General features: G+C 59.4%; 1 protein-coding gene across 1 annotated transcript; it reads right to left on the reverse strand.

The window, feature by feature from the left end:
* Positions 1-356: 356 nt before the first annotated feature.
* PPP1R12C (protein phosphatase 1 regulatory subunit 12C) lies at positions 357-17416 on the reverse strand. The gene is given in 23 exon segments (XM_028530238.1): positions 357-1002; positions 1079-1129; positions 1320-1370; positions 1686-1790; positions 2000-2093; positions 2177-2217; positions 2337-2422; positions 2568-2628; positions 2711-2794; positions 2908-2998; positions 3216-3350; positions 3941-4008; positions 4084-4242; positions 4504-4577; positions 4682-4815; positions 4892-4965; positions 5675-5749; positions 5844-5988; positions 8312-8471; positions 13208-13326; positions 13414-13544; positions 17080-17367; positions 17369-17416. Coding segments are annotated over 23 exon segments (2346 nt in total). The 5' UTR covers positions 17402-17416; the 3' UTR covers positions 357-915.
* Positions 17417-18400: the final 984 nt, after the last annotated feature.

Here is an 18400-nt window from a genome sequence, read left to right on the forward strand (position 1 = left end):
CATGCAGGACTGAAGAGCTCACACTGTCACAGCTACCTATTCTTTCAGAAGTCCAATTCCAGATTTTCCTATGTGAATTACTCAGATTTTAAATGTCGACAACTGACTGTTTCAAAAGCAGAGATGACAAGATCCGAGTTCCCCAGCACGACACAGCCACCTTTGCTTGTGACCACGTCAGCCCTGGTTGGGGCCTCAGCTCCAGCTGGCTCTTCCTGAAGCTGCTTCCTCCCTGGGTGCGCGTGCACCTACCTCCATCAGCACGCCACCTGCGAGCTCCTGCACCGTGGTCATGGACAGTCACAGCCGAGCACGGGAGCAGCACCCCGCCTCCAGCCAAGAACGCAGTCACTGAGTGGCAACTTCACGACTTTTATTTGTGGTGCCTGTGCTTTGTCTCGAAAATACCTTCCCCCCCTGCCCCAGACAGTGTCGGGGCGGGGGCAGCAAAAAATAGAAGACGTCCCCCCTATTGCACACGGACCCTATCTATAGGCCCGCCCGGCCAAGGCCGGCAGGACGCTTGGCACATTCTCGGATCCCTGTTCAGCAGCGGGAGGGGCGACTGGGTGGCATCACACGTGAGAGGGGACCTCCAGGCGGCCACTCCGGTCTTGGCTACTGGTCCTGGCACTTTCTGGTCCTCGGTTCCTTCATGGTCCCGCCTCCAGCCCTGGTTCCCCCTTGGCAACGTCCCCCTACCTGGCTCAGCCTCCCGCCTCCATCCCGGCCTCGGGCGGCCCCCCTTGGCTCCTGGGGACTCTGCCTTCCCCTCCCAGTCTGGAGCTCCCGAAGGGAGGTTATGGCTTCTCAGAGACTCCCCCAGGAGCCCTGTCACTCGTGTTCACGCAGGGGAAGGGGTGCATGTGGCAGAAGCAGCTGTATAAATGCGGTGCGGGGGCAAGTCCTCCGGAGTCACTTGGAGAGTTTGCTGATGACGCGGATCAGGGCTGCATTCTCATCCTTGAGTCGCTGGTTGTCAGCCCGGAGGTCGGACAAGGCCTGTGGGATGGGACGGGGTCAGCTGGTGGCCCCGGGCAGGCTGAGCCCACGGCCCACAGCGCCCACGATCATTCACCTTCAGCTCCTCCTCCAGCTCAGCGGCCTTTCTCTCCAGGGCCCTGCGCTCCTGCAATAAATGGGGGAGGGTGAGGGCAAGGGACTGGGGGTTGGGGAGGGCCAGAGGCTGAGTAGGGCTGAGAAAGGTGGGGAAAGGTCAAAGGACCAGGTTAGAGGGTCAGTGTGGCCACTCCATTCACACCTGCAAAGGGCTGTAAAGCTGGGGACACGTCTGGCCCCACCCCAGCTGCCCCACTCACGAATCTCTCCAGCTCCAGAAGGGCCGGCCTCTCGGCAAAGCGCTCCTGCCTCTGGTGGGGACAGAGAAAACTCAAGGGTCAGAGAACAGTACAAATGGCAATGGCAAGGAAGGGGAGACTAGCAGGAGATGGGGGAGGGCAGTCCGGGATTACGGCTGCGCCCCCACCCCCAACCCCCTCCCTTCTCTTACCTCAGCTGCCTGCCCAGCCCTCCTTGCTCAGGTCCCACCCACCTGATGATGGAGCCCAGCTCAGACTCCACCCCTCATTGCCCCAGTTCCCCCACTCTTAGATCCTGAGTCCCCCACTCCCACGCACCTCAGGGATGCCAGGGCCACCTGCAGAGCCTCACCCCAGAGCCCTCACCTGCGTGGTGCGCTCCAGCTCCACCTTGAGCTGTGCCAGCCTCAGTGTGGTTTCAGTCAGGGCCTCACGAAGTCTCTCGTTTTCACTGCGCAGCTCTGTGTAGAGCTGGGAGCACCGGAAGGAAGGACAAGCGGTCAGGCCCTCACTGCCTGCCGCATGTTTGGGGGGAGGGACCAACTGCGCACAGGTGAGGTCAAGTGAAGCAGTGAGGACGCAGTGCGAGGCTGGGCAGGCTGATGGGCAGCAAGGCGGGTGTGTAAAGGCAGGCTTATGGGGCTGGTTAACAGCACCGACCCTGGGGTCGGGTGGCGAACCTTCCTGAAGCCTCCGTCAGGCTCTTCCGCTTCGGGCTGGGGTTCTGGCTTGAGGTCCCGCCGCCTGCGGGATGAAGGGCCGGCCTGGGGAGCGCTGGGGTGGAGGCAGGGCAAGACATCAGGGGGTGAGCCCTGCAGCCAAGGGACAGCCCAGACCCTGCCCTACCCACCCCGTACCTGGACTCTGGGCTGATGTCCGCTGGCTCTGCCTCCTCCCCCTGTAGGCCGGGTGGGGGTCAGCCAGATGCCCCAGGGGGTGTGCCCCTACTCCCCCGCCCCCCACCCGTGCTGAGGCCCACCCGCGGCTTTGGCTCGCCCCCTTGGGCCCACCCCTCACCTCCGCAGGCCCTCTCCGCTCCTTGCCAACTCGGCGGTGCTCCCTGGCGGCCTGTGGTCCCTGACCCTGCCCGTCAGGCGCCTCTACTGGGGGAGGGGCAAGAATCAGGAACCCCCTCTCTGTGGTGTCAGGGTCCCTGGGCCCAAGACTCCAGGTAAATGGGAAGACTGCAGTGGGGTGGGGGAGATCACATGGGCTCAGGAGGACGACCTCCCAGAGAGCAGACCTCACCTCTCTGGGTAGGGCCGTCGGAGTTCTCCACCCCAGAGACTCGGAGCTGCCGGGGTGGGTCCTATGGGAGAGAGCAGAGGGGTCAGAGGACAAGGGCTTCCTGTACCCCACAGTGCCCGGTCACCTGGTCCGCTGCCTCTCACCAGGCTCTGTGGGCAGGACTTCTCTGGCTCTGGGGCCTTCCCTGCCACCTTCTCTGCTTCCTTCAGGTCTGTCAGAGTCACACCCTGCAGAGAGAGGGCGTAGTCAAGGCCCCGGGCTCAGGCCACAGTCCCTCCAGGCGCCCAGCCCCTCTTCCCTCAGACCCGGCAGTCCAGGCCCCCAGCCCACCCCCCCACACCTGTGTGGACCTCCGAGACTGGCGCATGAGGCGAGAGCGAGCTTTCCGCTGAGATTCAGATTCCTCATCGCGCACGGGCATCTGGTAGGACCTGCGTAAAGGGCCCCTGACCTCAGAGAGGGCTCCCTTGGGGCCTGTCCCCATCCCAGGGCTGACACTCTTAGGGGAGGCAAGTTCTGCGAGGGGACTTCAACTCCCAGGAGACCCTGAGACAAACGGTCCCTTGGAAGCTCCCACCCAGAGCCCCGGGGCCTCCTGGGTAACGTAGCTGTTCCAGTGGGGGAGACAATTTCTGGGGGCCTCTTTACCTCCGGCGGTCCCGGGAGTCCACTGTGGGCACTGCGGAGGCTGCAGGGGCGGCTGGCTTCCCTAGGGATCCAGGTTCTGGAGTCCTTGAGGGAGGAGTGCAACTATCCAAGGGAGGAGGCCTGGAGCCCTCACACCTGTGTGGATTCATTCATTCAGCAAAGGTTATTCAGGCTTGAGTTAGGCAGTAGGCACCCAAGAGAGCCGTGAGCAATCGAGACAAATGACCTCTGCTGCGTGAGTCAAGTCTGAGCGGAAAGGATGCAAAATAAACAATAACCATAAAAAGATGTGATGTGATAACCATCACAATACACGTCAGGAGGGGAAAGCACACTGGGAAAGAGAAATCCAGCAAGGAGCGGGGATGGGAGGGGTGGGCGTGCAGACAGGGCTGCAATGTGAGTGGTTGCCTCCAGGGGGCCTCCCAGAGAAGGGGATGTGACATGCAGACAGGAGGGCGAACCAGAGCAAAGGCGCTGGTGCAGCGGTATGCCATGTTGGAAAAGGGGCAGATGGAAGCCAGGTAGAGAGGCAACAGGAGGCCAGGTCACCGTGGCCTTGTACATTTCACTGTGCACTTGATGCAACCGAAGGGAAACTGAGGCAGGGTGGTAGGGAGCAGGACCATGCCAGACAGCAGACGGGGGTGCTCGGGATCACGCTGACAAGGCCAGAAGCCAGACCTGCCTCCCACCCGAGCAGGGCCCAGGCCCTCGGGACTCACAGGACAGAGGGCTCTGGCACCTTCCGGGAAGGGGTGGGTGTAATTCTGGCAAGACGGGGCTCCTTGGCCTGTGGAGAGAGGGACGGAGGAGGGTGTTCTCCTGGACTAACAAGGCCTGGTCCCCTGCCCCTCACTCCACTCACCTGAGCGAAGGTCCCTTCCACACGTGAGGAGGAAGCTGAGCGCTGCAGCCCAGCCCCAGAGGCTCCCTCAGCCCCCAGCCTGTCTGTGGGGCCCAGGGCACCAGAGCTCCCCGTCTTCCGGAGGCCAAAGCGCCTAGAAAGGGGGGTCTCCTCGGGGGTCTGGGGAAACAGAAAGGTCTCAGTTGTGAAAAAAGGGTCTCTCTTCCCATTCATTTCAAATATTACCCCCAGAAGGACCAAAAAGGAACTACAACTCCCATCAGCCCCTGGGGTGGGTATAACCAGGAAAGGTAGTCAGCTGTACTTTAGGATTCTGGGAACTGTAGTTTTCACCCTACCTGCCCAGACAAGAGGTTTACAGGATTCATGGGAACCCTCCCCACCCTGAGGGTGCACAGCCTCCAGGGCATCCAGACTCACCTCAGGGCCCTTAGGACTAGAGGGTGGCGGGGAGGAAACTCCATTGAGGGCTCTGGTTTCCACAGGGGGTGGCTCTACTGGGTAAGAAAACGTGACCCATGAAAAGAATATGCCAGGTGCCTCTGAGAACCAGCACCCCCTCCCTCAGACCCAGGAAACCAGCCCCTCAGCCCCTCACCTGTGGGGCCTTCCTCTCTCTCGTCATCGTCCCCGTCCCCGATGGGGGGCCCCCCCGCCCCACCAGGCCGGCGCTCCTTGGACAAGTCCTGGAGGGAGGTCTTCTCCCGGCTGCTCAGGCGACACACGGAGCTCCTGGTGAGGGAGGGGGACTGTTGGCATCCAAGCCCTGGGCACCTCCGGCCACCTGCCCCCAGAGTGACACCCGTACCTTCGGTGTTTGCTGCTGGAGGGCACCTGGGGCTCCTGGCCCCGGGTCTGGGAGGCTGCCTTCTGGTTCCGCAGCTGCAGGAGAAAGGGGGCTGCTGGGGAGGAGCCAGACTCGGGGATGCCTCCTGGGCCCCACATCCCCAGTCCAGAAAACTGCCCTGTGCTGCATGTGCTCTGGTAGGCAGGGAGAGACTGGGGACTCTACAGAGGTTTCCTGCAGATGGCCAGCTGTGCAGTGTCCATAGGAGACACCTGGATCCCCCATGTGCATGCACCATATGCACCTCTGTAACCCTGTTCTCCCTGGGCTTCCCGCTCCCCAGCCTCTGGTCTCATCCCCAGAGGGGTCTCCCAACCTTCCAGGGGCAACCAGCTCAAACTTCTCCCGGCCCCTGACCACCTGGCCACATGCCTGGCCAGCTCCTCCCTGAGATCACACAACAGATTCAGGAGTCTGAGCCCAAGTCCACCCCTTCACTCTCCACTCCCTGTTTTTCCAGAAACAAGGCCCTGCCCAGAGCTAGGTGGGAGGCACCCCAGGGGTGAGGAGGCCCAGCCTGGGCCTGGGCAGACTACCCACCTGCAGCCCAAGGTCCATCTGGACCCAGGACCCGCCTCCCAGAGCTGCCCAACTGTGCCCTCCACACGCCCTCCACTGGGTCTCAGTCACCACTGGGAATGGGCAGATCCCCAGGGTAGTGGCACTGGGGAATCCAGGGACCCGAGGCTCTCCCTCCCCGCCTCTGGAGGAGCTGACGGGAGGGGAGGGGTCCCTGAGACTCACGTCCTCCTGCTTCTGGGCCAGCTCCTCCAACAGGCTCAGCACCTCCTCGTCAGCCAGGTCACAGGGACGCTGCCCCTGTGGGGGAGGGGAGAAGAGGCAGATAGTGAAGGAAGCATGGAGGTTTTCCCATCACCCCCACACCCATCCCAAGTGGGACCGAGGCCCTCACCGCATGGGTCAGCGAGTCCATGCCCCCACCGTGCTCGGCCAGCAGGCGGCAGGCGTCCTCCACTCCCCAGTGGGCCGCCGCATGCAGCGGGGTCCAGCCGTCCCCATCCCGGAGCTCAGGGTCATAGCCAGCCTGGAGGAGCAGCCTGGGGGCCAGACAGGCTCAGGGTCAAGGACCAGGAGAGAGGTCTGGGCCAAGGGCTGTGGTGACAGTGCGCAAAAAGCATCCTGGGCCAGGTGGTAGCAGGCCTACTGCCCCGAGCCCCTCCCCACAAGGGTCCCCTGTGCCACAGCTCTGACCTCTGCCCTGGCCCAGCAGTGGCCTCTGGTACCCAGCTCCTTGTACCTGTAGGTGGGGGTGGGGACCCCAAGCCCATGAAAAGGGTGAGACCCCAGAAGCAGCGGCCGGGACTACAATGTCCCAGGAACTCGGCAGCTGGGAGCTCTGGTTCTCAGCCAGGGCCGTGCTGCCCCAGAGGCAGCTGGCAGTGTCTGGGGACCATTCTGCCTGTCACAACTTAGGGGTGGACCCTAGCAGCACCGAGTGGGCTGGTGCCGGGGATGCTGCTCCACTTCCCACAATGCAGAGGACGGCCCCCCAGCAAAGGACAATCTGGTCCAAGTGCCACCAGTGCCGAGCCCAAGGGCTCCGATGTCCTTCTCCAGGAGATATTTGTCCTCTGAGACCACACAGTTCAGGGAAAAGCAGGGTTACAAGTCCAGACAGAGCAAGCCTGCAAACTCGGCCTGGGGCAGACAGGCCTGCTTTAGAGAGCTGGAGTGAGGCTCTTTGTCAGTGAGACAGAGCTAAAGCAAGGCAGAAAAACACAGAGAGGAGATGGTTTATAAAAAACCTCGTTAAACAGAAGATCCTCTCGGTGGCCCTGCCAACCGGGTCACACACCTGCCCCCCAAGCTCTCTCCGCTCCAGCCCTGCTGGGTGTCCTGCTATTTCCCCAGAAGTGCCCGGCCTCAGGTCCTGCAATTGCTGTTATCTACCTCGTGGGTGTTCCTGGGGCACCACAGCATTTCACCTGGTGCTTGTAATTTTTATAAGATTTTATTTATTTATTTTTGAAGAGAGAGAAACATCAAATAAATGTGTGGTTGCCTCTCGTGCGCCCCCAACTGGGGACCTGGCCCACAACCCAGGCATGTGCCCTGCCTGGGAATCGAACTGATGACCCTTTGGTTCTCAGACCAGCACTCCATCCACTGAGCCACACCAGCCAGGGCAGACCGGGGCTTTTGCTGGAACAGGGATGAGGCACTCGGCTTCAGGAGCAAGTGCTAAGCAGCTGGGGCACACGCTGGGGCTGTCAGGGTTCATCCTAGATGCCTCACCAGAAAACCTGCCTGGCAGTCTCATGGAGGGAAACAGAGATGACGGGGTTCATCCCGACTCCATTTTCATGCTAAAAATAAATGTAATGTCACAAAAGAGAGGGGGGATGGAGAGAGCAGGGAGCCTGAGAATAAGAACAGGAAGGGCTGCTCCAACAGAAGGGGACGGGGCAGCCGAGTGTGGGCGGGACCAAAGTGAAAGACAGGCATAGAGAGTTCGCAGTAACAACTTCAACTACACACACCAAACAACCCAGCCTCAAGACATGTAACAGAAATTCACAGAACCAGGAGGAGGAATGAGCAAAATCCACCATCGTGCAGCTTTTGTTTTTGTTTCTGTTTTTTTTTTTATCACACTTCTTGTATTAACCGACAGAAGAAGCAGATGGGGAAAGGAAACCACTAGGGACATGGATTTAAATAGCAAGCATGACTGTGAGGTTGACCTAATAACCCACTTACAACACTATGCCTGATGACACAATTCTTTTCCGCCTTACTTATACTAGGGGAAAAAATAAAGTAGACTTCACAACAAATTTCAGGAATCTGGACCTACACAGAGTCCCCATTCTCTGACCACAGTGCACTTCAGCCAGGAAACACATAATGAAACAATGACTAGGAAATCCCACATATTTGGAAATGAAGAACGAACTTCTAAATAATCCATGGGTCAAAGAAAAATTACATGTTGGTAAATGCTTTAATCTGGATGACAATGAAAAAGCCTACCCATCAAGACATGTGGATGCATCTAAGGCTATATTTGGAAGCAAATACATGGCCTTAAGTACATACATTAAGAAAGAATGGGCCCTGGCTCGTGTAGCTCTTTAGATTGAGTGCTGGCCTACAAACCAAAGGGTCGCTGGTTCGATTCCCAGACAGGGCATATTCCTGGGTTGCGGGCCAGGTCCCCAGTACTACACACTGATGTTTCTTTCCCTCTTTCTCCCTCACTCTCCCTCTCTCTAAAAATAAATAAATAAAACCTTAAAAAAAAAAAAGGAAGAATGAGAACGGACGAAATCCACAGGAAGGTGTAAGACAATGAGAAAGAGGAGACTGGCCCCACAGAAGGAGCTGGGGAAAGGGAGGGTCCTCGCAGGCCCAGCTCACCTCATCACTTCAATGTAGCCCTTGGCGGCGGCCACATGCAGGGCAGAGGCCCCCGTGCGGGGGTGCCGCGCCTCGGGCATGGCACCCCCATTCAGCCAGCACCTTGTGTCGTGAAGTAGCAATTCCTCTTCAGCCCGTTTGGCTGCCTCCACATCCACACCTGGGAGGATGAGAAGGGGTAACAGGTGAGACTGGCAGCCCGAGGGCCAGGGAGAGCAGCTCACCCTGCGCCCTGCCCTGTCCCTCTCCATCCATGTGGCCCGTTGGGACTCAGAGGACCTGCACCGGCTCAGCAACTTCCCATGCTCTGTGCAGTCCTGGGTTCCCCTTAAGGGTCTCCGGGTCTCAGCAGTGGGCTGGGAGAATGGAAACTGCAGGCATTTTCCGGTTTGAAGCAAAATATCACCTTCATCGTTATTTTTAAGTATAAAACCTGAAGTTTGTTGAGGAAAGCCAGCATCTGACTGCATCAAACTCTTCCTGTCACTGCAGACGCAATCCTTAGACCACCACTGTCATGCATCTTGCCACCATTATCACTGTGCTCACTCATGAGTAGGACAAACCAAGCAAAAAGCCACTGACCAAAGTGTCTGTAGGTGGGGGGTGGGAGAGTGGGAACACCTTTCCTCCCCAAGGCTGATCCTTGTTCCCAGCTACATCAGCACTTAAAACTATCTGGCCCCCTCATTAGTCAATGCTGTTGCAGCCAATCAGCTCCATGGAAAGCTGGGCTGCACTTCAGGGTGGAAAAGGCAAGGTATGGCTTCAAATAAAATATCAAGTTGATTTTGGATCAAAACAGCCTACTCAGGGCTGTGGATGTCATGGAAAATCTATATTCTCTGGCCTGTGAAACCATTGAGACAGGACTCAAAACTGGTCTCTCCTAGGGAATGCTCTATCTTTTTCCTGGGCAGTTTATTTCTGCCTCTTATTTTCTTCAACTGTGCAAACTCCCACACTTGTCAAAGTGCCATGTGGGGCTGAGCTGTCCTGCACGGTGGCTGTGGGCCCAAGGGGCCACTGAGCAGCCCCAATGTAGTCAGTCTGGGCTTAGAAGTGTCGTAAACATAAGAAAACACACATGCTGGATTTGGGGGTCTGAAACAAAGTGTGCAGTAATGCATAAATAACTTTCTTTGTATTGATTACATGTTGAAACGATGTTTTGGACACACTGGGTTAAGGAATATAGTAATACACTTAATTTCACCTGGGTTTATTTTTTTACTTATTTAAATGTACCTACCAATTTGCTTTTACAAATGCGTATTCTGTTTTAACCCTACTGCAAAGGCTGCAAACTTGGGCCCTGTGAACTCAATCCCCAGCATACCCAGCTGAGGACCAAATCCATCCAAGTCCAGGCTTTGCGTTGGCGCCACCTGCTGGCACCTGGACCTAACGGCCAAAGGAAGCACCACCTTGGGACTCCCAGCAGGCGGGGCAGGCAGTGGCAGCTATTCCAGGAATGTCTAGTTGGTGAGGGCCCATCTCCTGGGCCCGGTCTGGAGTGGAGAGGTCTGGGGTGTGCTGGGGACTCAGGCACCGGCCCTCCCCCTCCCCCTCCGCCACTTCCTTAAAGGGGATCCCCTGCCTCCAAGGCCATCACAGCTGAACATGCCAGTTGAGGGAGGGGAAAGGCCAAGCTCACCGACTTTAAAATGTTGTTTTTAGCGGAGATCTGCCTGTGTGCACTGACAGAGCTCATCAAGGGCTGACAAACTACAGCCCGAGAGTACAGGCCACGGGTTTGTGTGTGTGATGGTGTGAAGCAAAGGCAACACCAAATTTTCAACGATGGCGCTACTTTAAAGCCTACACCTCTGCGGCAGTTAGCACATGCGCAATGGAGCGCCGCCATTGTACTAGCTGGTTCCAGTACCTCATAACCAGTTAGCGCTCACTCCACTGGCACGGCCCCGCCTGGGCCCCTGCAACCACCAAGCCATTTCCCATCACTGTGGACGTGCCTCTGTTTATAAACAGCGTCACTGGGACACAGCTGCGCTCACGCACTGACACGCAGTCCCTGCTGTGTCCCCCACTGTGGCAGCAGGTGGGGAGAGAGAGTGTCCCACACCTGACAGGACACCCCACAGAGCCATCCACCTCCAGAACCCTTCGCCTGACGCAACTCTGTCCCCATTAAATAATGCCCCCCAACCCCAGTCACCTCTGTTCTGCTTCATCCCTGTGAATCCGACTACTGGGCACCTCACATAAATGGAGTCACACTCTATCTGCGTTTCTGTGACTGGCTTCTCCCACTCAGTACAATGTCCCGTAAGGTTCATCCATGTTTGACATCCCCTCCTTTTCAGGCTGAGCAACGTTCCATGGTATGGCGGGGCCACATCTCGCCCATTCACCCGATGATGGACATTCGGGTTGCATCCACGCAGCTGTGAATGTAGGTGACCTGAGCTGGGCTGTGATGGGATTCAGGTCCTTGAAAAGGGTGATGCCTAATTTGGCCCTCAGCCCACTGCACCAGAGGCCTTCACGCTGGACGAGAGCTGTCCTCAGGAAAACTGGCTGAGCGGACCAGCCTCTCTCAGTGACCAGTGACCAGCAGCCTGGTCGTGAATGGCAGACAGCAAGGGAGGCAGGGCAGTAGGGGGGACAGCCATGCTTGAGAAAGAAGCAGCAGCCTCGTTCTGGGCAGCATCCACACCGCTGACCACGCCTTCCTTCCCTGAGTGTCCAGCCTCTGTCCACCTCCGTGTCCTGAGACTGCTATGTATGGCTGCCAGGGTCAGACAGCGCCCAGCACCTGTCTGGAGGTGCAGCACGCTGGAGGGCTCTCCACCTTCTAGGTGTGTCCTCCATGGGGCGAAAGCCGCCACCCTCTTTGCAGCTGCGGTGCAGCCTGAACTCCGGGCTCTGCCGAGCCGTCTGTGTGAGGGCGAGGGTCGAGCAGCCAAGCCGGCAGAGGCCTCCGATTTCAGAGCAGCAGCATCCTGCCCTAGCAGCGCGGCCTAGGGTCCTGCCAGCCAACTGTCCCCCCCATTTCTCCTCCCCCCACAGACGCCTCAGGCCCTCTGAGAAGCTGACATGCTCGAAGGGCAGTCCTTGCAGCAAAACCCAGGATGTCTGAGAGTTTGCAGACGCCCCAGAAGCAACCTCCACACACCACCCCATGGATTGCCTTCTATTCCAAAGGAAGACGCATCTGGCTGACACCCTGAACACCCCGAATGAAGTTCAAGGTGAACTTCACCAGGCACAGGGCAGACCGACGGGACCTAGTCTCTCAGAGTGACCCCGGGTCCTGAGCCAGAGAAGGCCCCACGCCCTGCAGATGACAGTGGTTCCCGACGCCGCCCGCAGAGGAACCACGTCACACTCCACGCGGCTCCTGGGAGAGTGTCCTTGCTCTGGGGAACACTGGCCCCTGTGTCCACCGGAGGCCTCAGTGTCAGTGACACGTTCTCAGAATGTTTTGGGAAAGACAGAGAGGCAGCCAGGGAGGGAGGGAAAGGAAAAGAGACAGATCTACCCAGGGGGTGGAGGAGGGGGAGGAGGGCCCACAGAAATGTGCCCGAGAGGTACAGAACTGATGAGTCGCTATTCCATCCACATGAAACATCCCAACCTGGCACACCCACAGACAGAGAAGGCTGGGGGGGGGTGGTTCCCTGGGGTAAGGGCAGCAGGAATCAGGGTGACGGCTGGAGGGTGCAGGCTGCTCTCCGCGGGATCAGAATCACCAGCCCCGAGGCGGCACTGGTGAGCAGCCACTAAGAGATGAGCTGTGCAGACTGTGAATCGTACCCACATGAATTGTGCTCGAACAGCCCAGCCACAGCACCGGGGAACCTCCGGGAAGGTCGCAACGGCTCTCTGAGTATCAAGTTTACCCAGATGAGATGTTGAGGGAGAGGAGGGAGTCCCCCTGGCTCTGCCTCTGCTTCCCTCATTCCCCCACCTGAACCACAGTGGGGCTCCTGGGCCCCAGACACACACCCCCACCCCCCCATCCCCCTACCCCCACCAAGGCCAGGCCCTGACCAGTCCCGTCCTGGCCTGCACCAGGGCACCTGGCCAGACCCTGCCTGCCACCCCGGGCAGCACTGCCACGTCCTCCGTCACCCACAGGGCAAGGGTGCTGACCCAAGAAGCCAGACACCGGCAGCCACACTCGCCACCCAGGGCCCCGGCAGGGACACCACAGGCGTCGTCTCGAGCCCGTGTCCTCTCGCCCACCTACCCTGCACCCTCTGCTTCCAGGGCGGCCAGGCTGTGTGGGTCCGCCCTATGAGCCCTCACGTCAACTCCTTCTAGACAGCTATTTTTAGAGAGGGGTGTGTGTGTGTGTGTGTGTGTGTATGAACCTGCTAGAAGCAATACACTCTCTCCTCAGGAAAATGAACATGGCCAGCCACATAGCACGGTTCTGGGTCCCCTGCAAAGGACCCCTGGGGTTCAGTGATCCTGAGCTTGGGGAGCCAGTCCCCTGGGAAGCTTGCATCCTGCTCCCTGCAGCAGACACCCCTGAACATGCCTGCACTGGAGGGCCCACATCTCTCTCTCCTCACAGAGCTCCGGATGAGCCATCAGCCCCCTTAACCACCGCACCCCCACCCCACCCTGCAACGTCCTCAGTTACTCGGAGGATAAAATGACATTCGGGTCCATGTCAGTCTGAGCTCTAATTCTGTCCCCAGTGGTGGCACAAACTCTTCACACAATCACTCATTTACGGTGTCATGCAACCTTGGGAGTAGGTACTTATACCCCCATTTCCCAGGTATGGACACTGAGGCACACCGAGTCCTAGGAAATGGGGGTGAGGGGTGGCCTCCAAGTCCCAACAGGCTGATTCCCAAGCTCTGCACCTGGAGGCCATGGGGAGGAGGAGCCCCACCCCCAGCAGCAGCCGGGACCTACCTCGGTGGGCAATCTCCGCCTTCAGGAGTCCCTCCATGGCATCTGACTCAGCCAGGTCCAGGGGCAGGTCCCCATCGCTATTGACAGCGGCGATGTTGGCCCCGTGGCTCAGTAGGTACCTGGGGGTGGGAGGAGTTCAGGGCTCAGGGGTCAGGGTCCAAGGCCCGGCCGCTCTGTCAGGCCCTGCCCACCTCCCCCCGCCTCACCTGGCGATGTCCAGGTAGCCGCAGGAGGCAGCCACGTGCAGGGGCGTCCAGCCCTCGTTGTCCGCCTGGTTCACCGTGGCGCCCTGCTCCACCAGAAAGCGCACCACCTCCAGGTTCTCGTCGATACAGGCCTGAGGGGCGGGGGCAGGGCCGTCAGTGCTCCCTCAGCCAGACCCCACACGCTCATCAGGCGGGGACCTCTGGGCAGATCCAGGGGCCGAGCAGCCGTGAAATCCAAAGAAGCGACCCCACTGGCCCTGGGACATGCCCTGAAAGGCAGCAGCCCCGAGCCTGGAGGCCCCTCCAGCCACCCAGCTGTCTGCAGCACCCCTGGGCTCCCAAAGGTTAGGAGAGCCCAGCATCCGGAGCTCAGTGGAGACCATGAGGACAGGGGGTCCCAGCTCTCTGCAAATCGGAACCGGACAGAGAAGAGAGGGGTGCTTCTAACACACATGCAGGAATCCTGGTTAGAGTCACCTGCCCCATAGTCACCGCCGACCGGATGGATGGGGCTCCCACAATGGGCTGAAGGGAAGAGGCCTGGCCCCTCCTCCCTCAGACCCAGCAGGTACACTCCAGGAACCCACCGTGGCCCTGCCTCGTGCCCTGAGGGGCCCCTGTGGGCAGAGTGAGGGTCCAGGGCAGGACTCCTACAGAGGGACAGGCTGTGTCAGTGTGGGCCCCGGGTCTGGGCTGGAGGAGCTGCAGCTCCCGCGCACCAAGGACCCACTTCGCACAGGGCGCTGGGCCCAGGGGCTGGGTGGGCACCGTCCCACTCCTCCTGCCCTTGAGACTCCGTTTCCCAAAGGAGGAATCAAAGCTCCAGAGAGAAAAGCCCCACGGTGCCCACAAACACGGGGTGTGTCCGACGGAGGCAGTGGACCTGGACCCCTGGGTCCTCGGGGTAAATTAACCCCCTCCAAAGCTGCCCATCGGCAGAAGGGGGAGGAAGCTGCGAGGGCCAAGAACATTAAGTCATGGAAACTCAGGCTGTGAGAGGGGGGCCACACGTGCCCTGGGAACGGGATGAACTCTGGGCTCCGTTTATTTCCACCCGGTTGTCATGGTGATGGGGGAGGGGGGTGAGGAGGGAGATGGGCCTTTCCCTTTCAAGGACCTGGCCCGGCACAGGCATCCGTGTGAAAGATGCCTGGGGCCTGGGCACCAGGGACCCAAGAATCCAGGCCCCAGCCCCTCCTCCCTCAGGCCTGGTCCCCAGACAAGGTCCCTAGCACCCCCTCATTCAGACCTAAGAATCCTGGCTCCCAGTCCTTCCTACTGACCCAGGCCTCAGACCTTCCTGTTAATCCAGACCCCTAGCCACGAAGTCACGAAGCAACTTTAGGGAGGAGGAGAGTATACCGACCAGGCTGAGCCTTGAGAATGCCCAGGGACACTAGCAGGGTCGGGGCCTGGTGCTTGGGGACCCACCGGGGCAGGATTCAGAACAGAAACCACGGCCCCAGGCCTCACCTAGACAGAGGGGCAGCCATCCCAGTCTGCCCAGAACTGGGGGCTTCCAGGGCCCTGGGGTGTCTGGTGCTGAAACCAGGCCCATGTTCAGCAAACCAGCATGACCTGGTGACCCCCACTGGCTGGCCACCAGACCTGAGACAGAAACTTCTCCTCCCTGAACCTGGGGCACCCTAAAACCCTTCGGGCCGCCCAAGAGCCCTGGCAGCAAGTTCACCAAGCGATGGCCTGAAGTGGGAGAGGGATCCCACCTGAATGACAGCGTGCCAGGCTAGAGGGGCCTTCTGCAGGGTCCAGACCAAGGGAGCTGCTGGGTAATGGGGCCTGGACTGAAGAGCAGGGCCAGGAGCCCCGTACAGAAGGTCCAGCAGAGCCAGGGGTGGGTAGAGTGGCAGAAGACGGGGAGCACTGAAGCCTGAGGGGAGGACCCTCTCCCGGTCTGGCCAGCCTCTGAGACCCTACATGTCCTCATGGAAGTGGGATTCTATTCCAGGTGGAAGAAAATGTCCCAGGTGGCACTAGACCCTCTGCAAGGGACAAGCCTGGGGGTGGGGAAAGAACACAGAGAGGAGGAACACTCAGCCAGGGGGAGAGACTCCCCACTGACCCCCCCAGGCTGCTTCCTGTAAGCAGCTGGCACACACACAACCTCCCCCTTCACCAGCGCCCTGCTGGAGAGGGCCTGGTGACCAACCCCATTTTACAGATAAGAACACTGAGGCACAGAGGGAAAAGATACTCACTCAAGGTCACAGCACTGAGAAGCTGAGATCAGAACTCAGAGATACTCTATTTCCTGAACCACTCCTCCTCCTAAAAGGTGGACCTCTCCAAGCATTCCCCCTACCCCGTCATCCTGCCAAGCCCCTTCCCAGGGTCCTCTCTGGCTGTGTCAGCAACTAAGCCCCAGGGGTTCTGGCTGGGGCTGGATCAATATCAGAGGAGCAGGGATGGGGGAGGGGATGGAGGCTCTCCTGTGTGACCAGTCCTGGCCCTGGTGGTCCCATTGCAGAGACTTACGAGGAGAAGAGATAAAATTACCCAACACCAGAGAGACCCTGGGGCACAAGTGGCCTGGTTTCGGACACTGGAGGCAGCAACCAGGGTGGTAGAGAAAAGCACAGGGCCCAGGTTGAGGAGGGAGTGGACGAACAAGCCTCAGGAAGGTAACATGACAGAAGGCTAGGAGATGACACAGCCTGTGGGAGGGAGAAGCCGGCCAACTCCACAGAAGGAGCGGCTATCTGGGCAGAGAAAGCAAGATGACCAGAGGATGAGGAGGTGGCCCAAAGCCAGGAAGAGGTGGGTGCTTTGAGGGAGTTCAGAAGAAGGGTGATGATGCAGACCTTGCCTGGGCACAGGGAGAGAGGGGAAAGTCAGGATGAGGCACCTGCAGGAGAAACATCCCTAGGAGAGGGCGTCGTGTAGGAGGCGAGAGGTGGCATCAGCCCAAAAGGAGAATTAAGAGGACGTAGGAGTGGAGGGCAACGGGGTGATCCAGGCAAGCGAAGCTTCCACTTCAAAGGTGCAGAGCCTAGAAGGCAGTGTGGACGTTGGTTCAGAGAAGCGCATCCTTAGTCAGCAACAGATGGCACAGACGAAGGGGGAGAAAGAGTAGGGAAAGGGAGAAACCTGAAAGGCATAAAAGGGTCCAGGCCTGGTCACAGGGGTGGCCCAGGGCAGGGACCAGGGGAGGAGGAAGCAGAGCCACAGGAGGGAGGATGCTCCTCCGTGAAAGCGGTACCTGCCTGGAAGGCAGCAACAGGGGGCCAGAGGCGGTACCAGTGTTGCAGAAGAGATGGCACAGACTCAGGACAGCGTGGCAGCATTTGATGGCAGAGGAGAGGTGGCACCGGTGGGGGTGGCACAGGCGACACTCGTAAAGGGCGCTCAGGGTCGGGCGAGGACAGCACGAAGTGACAAGACCAGGACCAGTGAGACAGAATGGACTGAGGCCGTCAGCGACGGTTGGGGTCCCGGAGAGGGAGGCGAACGACGGTAAAGGCCAGGGCCAGTTCAAGTGGCTCAGGGCTGGAGAGGGGAGCTCGAGGTGCGTGGGATGGAAAAGGGGACTCAGACAGGGAGTCAACCCAGGATAGCAAGGTCCGGCATAGCCGGTGCAGACCTGGAGGAGGGAGGGCGGTGGCGCAGAGCGAGGTGGCCAAGACCTGGAGGAGGGGTGGGGGCACTGACCTGGTGCAGGGCACTGATTCCGTCGGCGTTGGTGGAATCAAGCACGGCGCGGGCGGGCGACGAAGCGGAGGGGTCGAGCTCGGCATTGGGGCTGGGGTCCGCCGCGCGTAGCATCAGGCGCGCCTCGTCCAGGTCCCCGCACGCGCAGGCCGCCAGGAACTCGGCAGCGCGCTCAAAACGCACGGTGCGGACGCGCCGCTCCCCGGGGCCCGGTTCCGAGCCTGCCCGCGCCCCCCACTGCCGCAGCTGCTCCCGCCGCCGCTCGCGGGCTGCCGCCGCCCCTGCCCCCCGGACCCGCCCCCGGGCCGTCCTCGCCCGACATCGCGTCGCTCGCCCGCTCCGTGAGCGAGGGAGCGAGCGAGCGAACGCCTAGCCCCAGCCGCCGCCGCCCGCCCCGGGGCCGCCGGGAACTGCCGCTCTCCTCCCACCGCCCGCCAGAGGATCTGCCGGCCCCGCCCAGCGCTTGGCGTCACCTCACCACCCCGGGGCTCTCTGGGAAATGCAGTCCGCAGGCCAAAGAGAACCGCAGGGAACGCTGGGCAGTAGAGTCTCTATCTAGTAGACGTTGCTAATGGCTATATTCCAGCCTCTGTCTGGCCAAAGGTACCCTGGAAAGTCCGGTGCTCTCAGGAGTCAAATGGAAATCTAATTGAGGGGATGGGCCGGGGAACTCTAGGCAATGGAGTCTGTAGCCCGGAGGTGTGTACCCCAGGGCAAGCTGGGAAATGTAGTTGATAGTATCTGGGGGCCGAAACCTGGTAGGAAAGGGACTCTACAGCGCGGGAGTCCTAAAAGATAGAGAACAAATTTTTCCATACACCTTATCAGTTTTCTTCACCCCAACTAATTTATGTATTATGTGGTCTGTCTGCTCCCTTCGACCAGAAATAAGCTGCAGGAGGACAGCGAATTTGTCCTCTGCGTGCACTCTTTGCTCCCAGTGTCTATAACGGAGCCTCATAGTACGCGATGGAAAAGTTTCTGAATGAATGAATGAGTGGATTCCCTAGGTCGTGGGAAACGCAGGGCACCATGGGAAATTGAGTCCGCAACCTCTAAATTCTTCAACACATTTCCTGTCCTAGCGTCCGGGGGTAGCCCCCAGGGCATGCTGGGAAATTGAGTTTGTGGTACAAAGTTCAAGGCAGTCGGCCAACAGCCTAGAGTCATGCTGGGAAGTGTAGTTCGCAGGACCACGACCCTAAAGGCTCAGCAAGTCCTAAGCAGATCCCTACAATACTCCAAGATATAAGGCTCAATGGCAAGAAAAGTCAAAAGTCCATGATAACTTCCAGATCACATCGGAAAAGGAAACCATGAG

Source organism: Phyllostomus discolor, chromosome 12, assembly GCF_004126475.2.
Source record: "Phyllostomus discolor isolate MPI-MPIP mPhyDis1 chromosome 12, mPhyDis1.pri.v3, whole genome shotgun sequence".
Taxonomy (NCBI): Eukaryota; Metazoa; Chordata; class Mammalia; order Chiroptera; family Phyllostomidae; genus Phyllostomus; species Phyllostomus discolor.